At 49.0% G+C, this 12,247-nt stretch overlaps 2 protein-coding genes and 1 long non-coding RNA gene across 4 annotated transcripts in view; 2 read left to right on the top strand and 1 right to left on the bottom strand.

Annotated features, from left to right (window-relative positions):
- LOC140710478 (uncharacterized) overlaps nucleotides 1–2,381 on the top strand; it is an 11,064-nt gene extending 8,683 nt beyond the window's left edge. The window contains exon 2 of the long non-coding RNA XR_012091510.1: nucleotides 1,828–2,381. This is a non-coding gene — a long non-coding RNA (uncharacterized lncRNA). The remainder of the gene's footprint in view (nucleotides 1–1,827) is intronic.
- Nucleotides 1–6,395, top strand: part of OAZ2 (ornithine decarboxylase antizyme 2) — a 27,321-nt gene extending 20,926 nt beyond the window's left edge. Inside the window, 5 exon segments of the mRNA XM_038008838.2 lie at nucleotides 2,394–2,469; nucleotides 2,471–2,551; nucleotides 3,420–3,595; nucleotides 4,806–4,891; nucleotides 5,140–6,395. Coding sequence (XP_037864766.1) covers nucleotides 2,394–2,469; nucleotides 2,471–2,551; nucleotides 3,420–3,595; nucleotides 4,806–4,891; nucleotides 5,140–5,270 — 550 coding nt within the window. The 3' untranslated portion in view covers nucleotides 5,271–6,395.
- ZNF609 (zinc finger protein 609) overlaps nucleotides 5,963–12,247 on the bottom strand; it is a 239,881-nt gene continuing 233,596 nt past the window's right edge. For both annotated transcript variants that reach the window (XM_073012230.1, XM_073012231.1), the window contains exon 10: nucleotides 5,963–12,247. The gene's annotated coding sequence lies outside the window, so the exon portion shown is untranslated.

Below are 12,247 nucleotides of genomic sequence, written 5' to 3'. Positions count from 1 at the left end.
AGAGTGCAGTGGCGCAATCTCGGCTAACTGCAGCCTCCACCTCCTGGGTTCAATAAATTCTTCTGCCTCAGCATTTTGAATACCTGGGATTACAGGCACCTGCCACCACATCCAGCTAATTTTTGTACTTTTAGTAGAGATGGGGTTTTGCCATGTTGGCCAGGCTGGTCTTGAACTCCTGAGCTCAAGTGATCCTCCCTCTTTGGCCTCCCAAAGTGCACCCCTAGATAATGACGCTGCTCCTCACCCATGGACACTTTTGTGGGAAATCCATTTCTCAAAGAAATTTCCAAGTATACTTGTAGGCCTCCATTTGAAATCTTTGAGAGAACAGACCCTAGGAGCTGAGCAGTGATGGATTTGGACTTCCATTTGCAGCTGCAGTGCAGATACAGTTCTGCTAATAGGACTGCCCCTTTGGTTATTGTACCATTGCCATGTTAAGTGTGAGTTCAGTTTTGTTGTTCTTCATTTAGGAGAGTCCAAAATTGGCATGCCATGCTATATAAAGCGAAGGACAGTGTGAAGAATAGTTACCTCACACCATTTTACAATGGCTTTCAGGGGGAAAAAAGCCCTGATTTACAGCATTTGGGGACTTTTGTAGTATAAATACTCCTCCTCTGGCCAATTCAAGCTACCAACATGACATCATTAAACACATATTTGGGAAGAGATGTGCACGATTGTGTGAGCTGGCCCCAGCACACCACTGCAGTACCCACTGCATTCCAGCTGCTCTGAGGCTGATGTGTGGTGGCTGGGAACAGGCCTGTTGCTGAGTCGTGGTGTGTACATGCACACACAATACACCTCTTTCTCTGCTTCACTTGCCCTTGGCCTAGGGAATGAACTACATCTCAGCCTAAGGAACCACTAAATTGGATTCAAAGAGAGTGGAGCAGATCTACAGCCCTGTTGGGTCCATCCAAAAATCAAGGTGGCCAGTAAGGTGACAGGGATCTCCTTTAGGAGCCTTTTACCTGCTATAATCTGTCTGATTATTGGATTCCTTACTCAGGTCATAGCATGTATCCTCTCCCAGCACATACCCTGCACCCAGCACATCTGAATTTCTGTTCTGACCACATCACTATTACCTGACCTCCCACGCTCAGGTCACAAAAGGATCAGCAAAGAAGGGCAAGAAGGCCCCGCATTTGGTGGCATACCAGGGGCAAATCAGATATCTCAGTTTTCTTATTTTATTTTATTTTTTTTTGAGACGGAGTCTCGCTCTGTCGCCCAGGCTGGAGTGCAGTGGCCAGATCTCAGCTCACTGCAAGCTCCGCCTCCCGGGTTTACGCCATTCTCCTGCCTCAGCCTCCGGAGTAGCTGGGACTACAGGCGCCCGCCACCTCGCCCGGCTAGTTTTTTGTATTTTTTAGTAGAGACGGGGTTTCACCGTGTTAGCCAGGATGGTCTCGATCTCCTGACCTTGTGATCCGCCCGTCTCGGCCTCCCACAGTGCTGGGATTACAGGCTTGAGCCACCGCGCCCGGCCGATATCTCAGTTTTCTATGTGTTACTGTGTACCTCTGCTCTGGGAGCTAAATCCCTGGATTTAGTTTTATTCTTAACCGTTGAGGGATTTAGTTAAATGATTTCTCACTCAAGCCGGGTGTGGTGGCTCACGCTTGTAATCCCAGCACTTTGGGAGGTTGAGGCCGGTGGATGACTGGAGGTCAGGAGTTTGAGACCAGCCTGACCAACATGGTGAAACCCCGTCTCTACTAAAAAATATAAAATTAGCCAGGCGTGGTGGCACATGCCTATAATCCCAGCTACTTGGGAGGCTGAGGCAGGAGAATTACTTGAACCTGGGAGGTGGAGGTTGCAGTGAGCCAGGTTCGTGCTAGCTTGGCCCTCCTGAGACTCTTTCCCCATGCCTCTGCAACATGGTGGGTTCCCCCTAAGACAGCAGCGTAGTTCTGGAAGCTGAAGCCCACAGGACTGGGGCAGTTGGGGAGCCTTCATAAGCCTTCCCTTGTTTAGAGAGAGCCGGGATGGGTGGGGTGGGATTTGAGTTACACCTTTACATTTTGGCCGGGCGCTGTGGCTCACGCCTGTAGTCCTAGCACTTTGGGAGGCTGAGGTGGATGGATCACGAGGTCAGGAGTTCGAGACCAGCCTGGCCAACATGGTGAAACCCCATCTCTACTAAAAATACAAAAATTAGCTGGGTGTGGTGGCACATGCCTGTAGTCCCAGCTCCTCGGGAGGCTGAGGCAGGAGAATTGCTTGAGCTTGGGAGGTAGAGGTTGCAGTGAGCCGAGATCATGCCATTGCACTCCAGTCTGGGCGACACAGTGAGACTCCGCCTCAAAAAAAAAAAAAAAAAAAAAATCTTCAAGTCTTGATGTTTACTGTCTCACTCTCTCTGTCTCTTACAGTAGTATTTTGCCTTTGAGTAACTGTCCCCAGCTCCAGTGCTGCAGGCACATTGTTCCAGGGCCTCTGTGGTGCTCCTGATGCCCCTCACCCACTGTCGAAGATCCCCGGTGGGCGAGGGGGCGGCAGGGATCCTTCTCTCTCAGCTCTAATATATAAGGTAAGGAGGACCCTGGGATGGAAGGCTGGGGATGGAGCCTTCTCAGACTCCACTGAGCTGCTGCTCAAGGGCAGTAATCATTTTCTGTAGTCCTCTGGCTCTTAGCCTAGGCCAGTGGGGGTACTGTGAAGGACTCTTTCAGCTGAGGCTGTTGCATGGCTTATTGGGAATACTAGAGAAAAGATAACAGCACCATATGTTGCCTTTTAATCTGCTGTAATTGAGGCCCAGAAGTTAGTTTAGCTTCTTACTAAGACTGGGATGGAAGGTTAGCAGGGTAGCTGAATTCTGGGCTTTTAGGATTATGCCCAAGGGAGGTAACACAGAAGATAACACGGACCCTACAGTCCACTTGGAATCAGACTTTGGCTGACTGGGGCTCCAGCCAAACCCTCACACATATCCTCATTTGTTTTTGATGTTTCCCTTTCTGACAGGGAAGGAAAAGAACATGGTGTTGGGGGAAAGTGTGGGCTTTCGAGTCAGGGAGACCTGGGTTTGAATCTCATCTCTGCCATTCACTGCCATTCACTGCCATTAAAGTGGAGTTGTTAATTACCATCTGAAGTGCTTGTCATGGTGATAAAGGTAATATATGGGACAGCACTTTGTACTTGGCACCTAGTGGACAATTGGCAAATATTTCCCTTCCTACCTTGCGAGCTTTTACTACCATCAACTGGTTTTAGTTTCTGGTAAGTGACAGCTCCATTTAGCCATCATGACACTCTGCATTTTCAGCATGGCCTCTATCCCACGCTACACTGAGACTGGCCTAGGGGGACTCCCGGCATCGCCTAGATTAGGGAGTGGATGATATGGCCAGAAGCAGTAGTGACCTGGTCCTCTGCCCTGCTTTCCTTCCCAGGACGAGAAGCTCACTGTGACCCAGGACCTCCCTGTGAATGATGGAAAACCTCACATCGTCCACTTCCAGTATGAGGTCACCGAGGTGAAGGTCTCTTCTTGGGATGCAGTCCTGTCCAGCCAGAGCCTGTTTGTAGAAATCCCAGATGGATTATTAGCTGATGGGAGCAAAGAAGGGTAAAGAGCCAAATGCTGGGGAAGGGAAAGGAGTTCCCATTCCAGAGAAGAGTATATGTTTACTGTGGGTAACAGAATTGTAGGGGAGTCTGTGCCTTCTCCCTTAGCTCTAGACTCCCCAAGCAGATACCGTTTTGTAACAGGTTATTTTTAGCCAGTAAGACAGGCCTGCTCTAGGTTATAATTAAAGCAGATTGTTATCACATTAACCAAATGCCTGCCGGTTAATCGCCCCATGGTTCACTCTTCCCAGCAGACACTAAATCCCCCTTTAGCTACACAGTGGTGTAGTTTAAAAGGCCAGGAAGCAAAGAGAAGTACTTAGGCCCATTACCACCTTCCTAGACCTCCCCTCTCCCATTCACACCCCACCCAGGAAGCTCAGAGGTAAGTGGGATTTCACTGGATTCGGCAGACTCTCCAAGAGACCAAGATGTGTAAGAAATGTCCTGGGGACAGAGTTCCCGAGTGGTCCTAGCCTCTTTAGAAAATCCTTTTAGGCTGTATTAGAGCCCAGAGTGTCACTCTCAGTGGCAGGTGATCGTATCGAGCTTGGCAATCTGGCGGACACCTGAAGAACTGGGTTTTCTTTCTAGGCCCTAAACTCTGTCTTGTGAACAGCATTACTTAAGATGGGTAGTGTTGCTTTCAGATGAAGAACACCCATTACAGGAAAAGTCAATAACATTTTTCTCAGGTGCTGTGGCCTTTTTTTGGTTTTGTTTTCTGAATTCAAGGCTCTTGAGGTCTTGACATAGGAATCTTCCTCTTGGAGCTTCTGCATTTTTTTTTTTTTTGAGACGGAGTCTTGCTTTGTTGCCCAGGCTGGAGTGCAGTGGCACAATCTCGGCTCACTGCAAGCTCCACCTCCTGGGTTCACGCCATTCTCCTGCCTCAGCCTCCGGAGTAGCTGGGACTACAGGCGCCCACCACCACACCTGGCTAATTTTTTGTATTTTTAGTAGAGGTGGGGTTTCACCGTGTTAGCCAGGATGGTCTTGATCTCCTGACCTCATGATCCGCTCGCCTGAGCCTCCCAAAGTGCTGAGATTACAGGCGTGAGCCACCGCGCCCCGCCTGGAGCTTCTGCATTTATACTGCTGGTTGTAGGCCTCAGAAAAGCCTTTGAGTTGGTGGGGGTGGGGTGTGAATGGGAGGGAGGTCTAGGAAGGTGGCGATGGGCCTCAGTACTTCTCTTTGCTTCCTGCAGATTGTTAGCACTGCTAGAGTTTGCTGAAGAGAAGATGAAAGTGAACTATGTCTTCATCTGCTTCAGGAAGGGCCGAGAAGACAGAGGTGAGGAGTCAGAGCGGCCTGAGCCTTATAGCCCAGACAGTGGGGCCTGGGGGAGAGAAGGGAGCACCTCCACGATGAGGTGGGACTCTTGAATTTGCCTTTCAAACCCTGGGAAATCATGGTGGGAGGGCAAGTGCCCAAAGGGTTAGTAAAAGCCTAGTGCTTATTTGTTCCATCTTTGTTTGGGGTTTTGATTTCAGCCTACCCTGTGTTTCTCATCAGACTTTTTAACACTCTGTCTTCTGCAGCTCCACTCCTGAAGACCTTCAGCTTCTTGGGCTTTGAGATTGTACGTCCAGGCCATCCCTGTGTCCCCTCTCGGCCAGATGTGATGTTCATGGTTTATCCCCTGGACCAGAACTTGTCCGATGAGGACTAATAGTCATAGAGGATGCTTTGCCCAAGAGCCACAGTGGGGGAAGAGGGGAAGTTAGGCAGCCCTGGGACAGACGAGAGGGCTCCTCGCTGTCTAGGGAAGGACACTGAGGGGCTCAGGATGAGGGTTGCCTATTGTGTTCTCAGAGTTGACTTGTTGAAATTGTTTTCCATAAAGAACAGTATAAACATATTATTCACATGTAATCACCAATAGTAAATGAAGATGTTTATGAACTGGCATTAGAAGCTTTTTAAACTGCGCTGTGTGATGTGTTCTATCTAGCCTAGGGGAGGACATTGCCTAGAGGGGGAGGGACTGTCTGGGTTCAGGGGCATGGCCTGGAGGGCTGGTGGGCAGCACTGTCAGGCTCAGGTTTCCCGCTGTTGGCTTTCTGTTTTGGTTATTAAGACTGTGTATTTTCTTTCTTTGCTTCCTGTCACCCCAGGGGCTCCTGAGTATAGGCTTTTCAGTCCCTGGGCAGTGTCCTTGAGTTGTTTTTTGACACTCTTACCTGGGCTTCTCTGTGTGCATTTGTGTCTGCCCTGGAGTAAGCAGGTCAGACCCCTCCTTCTTTACAGCTTAGTGTTATTCTGGCATTTGGTTAAGCTGGCTTAATCTGTTTAATGTTATCAGTACATTTTAAATAGGGGCATTGAAATTTATTCCCACCACCAGGGCTTTTTGGGGGGATGCCTGGGCCATAAAAACACTAGCCAAACTCTAATTCTTAAATCACTGCCAGGAGTTATTGCTCCTGGCTGCAGGCCCAGGTCCCAAGGTCTCCTTCCTGGGGGTCACAAAGAGCAGAGAGGAAGAGGAATATATAGCAACTCAGGGCCTGGGAATTGTGGGGGAATCTGTTCTTAGGGACTGGATGCCTCTGGCTGGCTGAGCATAGCACTAGCTGCCTCCCCACCAGGTTCTGAGTAGTGCCTGAGACCCTGCTCTGCAGGGCCTAGGGTAGCGCTGGGAGTGTAGAAGTGGCCTGCCCTTAACTGTTTTCACTAAACAGCTTTTTCTAAGGGGAGAGGAAGTGGGAAGAGATCTAGATTTGGTGAGGGGGACGGGGATGTCAGGGAGGCAAGTGTGTTGTGTTACTGTGTCAATAAACTGATTTAAAGTTGTGGTTGGTCTATTCTTTATTTCTCAACTAGGACCAACTCCCTACCAAACTGTTTTGAGTCCAGAGCCTAATAGAGGTGTGGTGCATGCTCCTTGGGAAAAAGAGCTGCAGTGTAGGAGGACAGATAAACTGGCCCAGGTCTCTGGGGCCATATTACATTGTGAAATGCAGGGTTGCTAGGAGTCTGAGACTCACTGCCAGAGCCCCCTGGAGAGACAGATGTGTATACATCAGCTTCATCTAGGAGAGGCTATACCCAAGATCCAATCTGCTCTTAGCTCTTCCTTTTCTATAAAAGGCTGGGGAGGTTGGGTCCTGAAACGGTTTTGGCGCATGGCGCTCCTGACATTCCCATTCCTGAGGTCTTTGAAGGGTGCAGCACACACCTTCCCTAGTCTAGTTTTCTCCTTTTGGAGCTCAGTGTCCTAAGGTGTGGTTTCCAGTCCCCTACACCACAGCCTGATGAATAAGCTCTCAGTGGCACCCAGGGGGCTGGAATCCTCCTCACCACAGTTTTTTAAATTTCTCAAGGATTTACTAGCACTTTTTTTCTTTTGCTTCTGTTTTGCCAAGTGAAGGGCATGTTCTTCCACCTCCTACATTTTTGCAACTGTCTACTGTTCAGCTGTGGCTCTCACATTGCTCTTTATGGAGCCTGCTTGTGTTTTCACTGTGGGCCAAGTCATTAATCTTGGACTCTTTAACTTGTATTCATTAAAAGTAATGAGCTCCACTCCCAAGTTTTTTTTTTTTTTTTTTTTTTTTAAAAGATGGACTCTCACTCTGTCGCCCAGGCTGGAGTACAGTGGTGTAATCTCGGCTCACTGCAACCTCTGCCTCCTGGGTTCAAGTGATTCTCCTGCCTCAGGCTCCTGAGTAGCTGGGATTACAGGTGCCCACCATCATGCCCAGCTAATTTTTTGTATTTTCAGTAGAGATGGAGTTTTGCCATGTTGCCCAGGCTGGTCTCGAACTCCTGGCCTCAAGTGATTCACACACCTCAGCTTCCCAAAGTGCTGGGATTATAGGCGTGAGCCACCGTGCCTGGCAGGTGTTATTAGAGCAAGTGTGGGACTACAGACACTCAGTCGAAATCAGATGTCCCCCACTGGGCAGGTAATTCCTAGAGGCAGCTGGCAATTTAGGATGCAGATACTAAACTCAAACACAAGGAATTTACAAGACAGATGAAAAAGAACCAATACAAAACTCAGTCCCTTACTTTTTCCCAAGAAACCTGCTTGAGATTCTGCTGCCACCTATTGGTGGTTCCTCTTCAATACAGCTAGAGTCAGAAAGGCTAAATTGGAAACCCAGGCACCCAGTGGAAGATTTTCCTTTTCAAAAAAAACGTGTTATTGAAGACCACTGACAGGAAAGAAATATGGTACCCAAAAGGCTGCACTACAGTTTAAAAAGCAACTTAGAAGGTAGAATATTTTAGGGGTGGGGTGGGAGTGGAGTGTGAAAGGCAAACTAAGTCTAAATTTAAGAACAGGGACATTAAAAACTTTATTCAATAAATACAACAAATAATTTAAAAATATACTTCAATTCCAAAGCCAATTAAGAAGAGGAAGTAGAGAGGGGAAAAAGAGGGGAGGAGGAAGGTAGAGGAAAAGAGAAAGAGGCCAAACAAATGGTTTGGTTGGGCTGTGTTTCAGAGTGTACCACCCTTTAAAATTCTGATCAAATACTCTTGACCCATAAACCCTTAGCCCTTGTTCTGATGGGGTAGCCACAGAGTCCACCAGCTGGGAATCATCCACTGAGCTCTGGATCAGAGCATTCTAGAGGCTGGAATGTAGGGGGAGTTTTAGGGGTAGTTTCCTGGTCATTCCTAAAACCATCCGTCCTAACTCCCAGGCAGGTTTAAATAGTGCAAACTCTTAGGCAGAGAGCTCCCAGCTGCATAGTTTCACAGGTGAGTTTCCCAAGCCAGGGCCTCCAGGAAACAGGTCCCAGAGTACCCAGGGGTCCAAAGTCACTTCGGTGAATGGAATCTAAAGGTGAAGAGAGGGGAGGCCAGGGCACAGAGTAAAGCTCCTGGGCTAAGCCACTGGCCAAGCCAGAAAACAATGCTGGGCAGAAAAGGGTTACAAGGCAGGTAGTCTGGACACTGGATTCAACAACTTGCCATCAGCCAGGGAAAGTGAAGCTGAGGATGCATATGGAGCAGGGCCAGGAAGATCAGGAAAGCTGAGGGGGAACAGGAAAGTTGGGAGGAAGGAAGAGGCAGCTCAGCAGCAAACTCCAGGAGAAATAACCAGCAGCCCTCACAGATTTGTGATTGTCTCTTAAAAAGATTTATTTTCTCTTCTTGCCTGAATGTACAAAGGCAAAAAGAGTACAGTTTGTATATATATATATTTATATATATATATAAAAAAACAAGGAACTTGGTAATGTACACTTTACAGAAGGGAAGAATCAGGAAGACTGAAATTAAATCCAACAGAGCAACGCCAATGGAACAAAATCTATGAACAGCAACACTGCCCCTCCAGCCCGGGCCTCCAGCTCGCCCCAACCTGCTCCCAGTGGGAGGGCTGAGCACCAAGGCAAGCGGGTGGGCTGGGGCAGGAGGGGCTGGGGACAGGGCCCGGGAGGGGCTTGATCCCAGGAGGGCCCCATGGTAGGAGATCACTGGAAAGCTTCCTGGGAAGTCCAAATAATAAAACAAACAACAAAGGCCCAGAATTATGGGGCCAACTAGCTGCCCAGTTGCATCTTGGGGGCATCAGAATAGACAAGGGGATGGTAGAGGGTATACGGGATAAGTGACATGGGTGGCCTCAAAACCTGTATACAATACTTTCCTAGCCCTCTGCAGTCTTCACTCGCAACTCTCTAAGTCCTCCCATGGCCCCTTGAAACCTGGAAAGAAGAGACTCAAGAAATCACCATTTCATTTCATAGGGTGCCCTTTACCCTTCTAAGCGTGTGGTTCTTTGATCTTGTGATGTGTGGAGAGAGTTGGGTAAGAGAAGGAAATTTCATACATGTACAAGGCAGGAAAAGGGGATGAAGGAAACTGCCATACCTTAAAATGAGGAAGTAGTTGATGTGGATCCTAAAGAGCAGCTCTCCAAGCCTTGCCTGATCTATCTGGGGATGAGGCCCCCTCTCTCTTCAGCTTCTCGATGGGAAGCCCAGTGAGCAATGTCTGTGAGGGCCTGGGCAGGGGTGGCTCAGAGACAGGCTTGGTCTGGTGGTCTTGGCCCTTGGTAGCAAATTTTTCCAGCCTTTGTTTGTGGGGTGGGATAGGATGGGGATCCCTGCTGAGCATCTCATCCCTCTGACTAGATCATGGATGCCACAGGTAGCTCCCACCTGTGTTTCTCCTCCCCATGTAGAGGTGGACAGCAAATCTTTCACTCAGCCCTTGTCAAGAATCTCCACAGCTGCTGCTTCATGTTATTTTGGAGAGAAGACTAGGCCCGGCAAGCATCAGGATCTGCCATTGTGGCTTTCACCTGCTCTTCTGAGCAGCTCCTGCTCTTCAGGGAGACTTGGATATGAGGATCAAAGAGCCAAATGTTTAAGAAGAAAATTTAAAAAGGAAAAGGAAAACCTGTTCTCTTCTGGAGAACCCAAGGCTGCCCAGCTAAGACAGAAGTTCATCCTCTGTTACAGAACGAGTGGAAAGGGCAGGAATGCAGGAATACCTGCCCAATGCAAAAGAAAATTACTCCAAACGGTTTCTTTACAATATGTACAGAGTATGCTGCAGGCCAGTGCCACAGATACAAAACACACAACAATATTTTAAAACAAACAGGAACAGAGAGGGGCCCTTGGCTCCACCTCACAGGAGCTCCAGGAGGGCATAATCAGGCCAAAATTCAGTCACCCTCTTGGTTGAGGTGACTCAGGTGAGGTGGGGTGAAGGTGTCTGCACTAGCTACTTCCATGGAGGAAAGGGAGGTCACTGCTCAGAGCACTGCCCACGAGGGCAGCAGGAGGCAGAGGGAATATGATGAGTATGAGGGAGGTTGTTTTGGGGCCCTGCCAAGAGGTTTAAAACAATGGTTTTTGGGGAGGGCTCAGAACCCAACTTGAACAAAAACGAGGACGTAGACACCTAGGGAAAAGGCCTGTAGATCAGAGGGGATCCTCTTGAGCAGATGGTGACCGTAAACCTCTCGTGTAGGGTTCCAGGGTCCTTGGACATCAAGTACTACTGGGCATTGTGCTTACTCCCATTCTCCAATGGGAAACATTGTGTTTCCCATTCTCCAAACTGAGTCGGAGCAGTACCTGCTCCTAGTCATTTTTGGCACTCTGGTCACACACTCCCTTTTCCAGCCTACGCTGGTGTCTGTCAGTCTTTACCTCTCTCAATCCAGAGGGTCATGGAAAGATAGGAGGGGAGAACAGAGGGATGATACCTCAAAAGCCAAGTAAGCTAAAGCTCCCCACACTTTGGGGAAGACATGACCCCAATAAAACTATCAAATCATCCTCACTTTCCCAGTACAAAGAGCATAAAGCTTCTATTGGGAGACTGCATTTCTACGGAGAGCAGAGAAATGTTGGCTGCCTCAAAGCAGAGCTCCACTGAGTACATTCTGAGACTCTAATGTAATGGCTTGGATGTGTTATCCCAGGGTCTAAGGAAAAAATAACCTCCCACAGCCAGTGGCCCCTCAAACAAAATTTATGTTACCAAGAAACACAGCTTATATTGGCCCACATGGAAGTTATAGACTGAGCTATATAAAATCATGTACTTGTAGACAGAGGAATTGGGCTGTATACATTTGTGGCCCCAAATGAGGAAGATATCAGATGGCTAGATGACAGTACATCTCCAAGAACTGCTGGGTGCTCCCAGGGGCTGCCTTCTGGGCCTTGCCCTAAGGTGACCTGGCAGACTCCAAGGTTCCCCATGCTGGGGAGAATACTAGTTTATCTGCCTGAGGCTTAAGAGCCAAGCAGTGGAAAAGAAGAGGCAAGACCAGTGTGGGGATCCCCCTGGGAAAGGCACCAAGGGGTTAGGAGGGAAGGGAAAAGGGCAAGGAGTTGGGGAATAAGAAGCAGCAGGACTTAGTGGGGACGCAGGTTCTACTTCACAGATGCCATTCATGCTCCAGCACCAGCTTGCTCCCAGTGTCCCTGGGGAGCCCTGTGCTGGTGGTGGAACCCCTGCCTCCTGCCTCACAGGCAGCTCAAGGCCATATTGGGGCAGATGCCTTGGTCTTCCTTTCCAGGCTAGGTTGTGAGCGTTTACATGTGCTCATGTAAATGGGGAGAAGTCTCCACATTTGAAGACCTTGTTTTCACAATTACGTAGAAAACAACCCCCAATTTCTTTCCTGAGATTCTAGTTCCTCCACAAGCTGCCAATTCCCAGGGTGCAAAGCACTAGGGAGATGCAGAATCTGGTGATGGTGGTAATGATGGTGAGGGGTATGGCTGCTGTGCTGTCTTCAGACCTTACCCAGTGCTTGGGGGTGGGGGTCCCTCCCTGGTGGGCGGGGGAGCTGGTACTGCTCTGGCAGCAGACCAAGGGCTTGGGGAACAGAGCGGTGGCTTCTCTGGGCTGAGGCCATGTTCCCCTGGTTGCTTCCCGTGCCTTCATCTCCACAGAGGCCACAACAGTCATGACTGTGGCTGAGAGAATAAATATTTTTGCTAAGTACCAGCTCTCCAGCTCCTGAGGAAGATGGAGGGTCAGGTAGTCCGGAGGTCTGGTGGAGGTGAGATAGCCAAGGGTCTGCCTTCAGTCATGGAGGAAACGGCAAACAGGATGATCAACACCATTTAACTGATGTCTAAATGGCACCTTCAGCACCTCCTTGGGTGAGCCAGTCCGGGCCCATGAAGCTGATTTTATCCGGGCACTTGATGT

This window comes from Chlorocebus sabaeus, chromosome 26 (assembly GCF_047675955.1).
Source record: "Chlorocebus sabaeus isolate Y175 chromosome 26, mChlSab1.0.hap1, whole genome shotgun sequence".
Taxonomy (NCBI): domain Eukaryota; kingdom Metazoa; phylum Chordata; class Mammalia; order Primates; family Cercopithecidae; genus Chlorocebus; species Chlorocebus sabaeus.
Note: the sequence above shows the minus strand (reverse complement) of the source record. Positions and strands in the feature narration are given on the sequence as shown.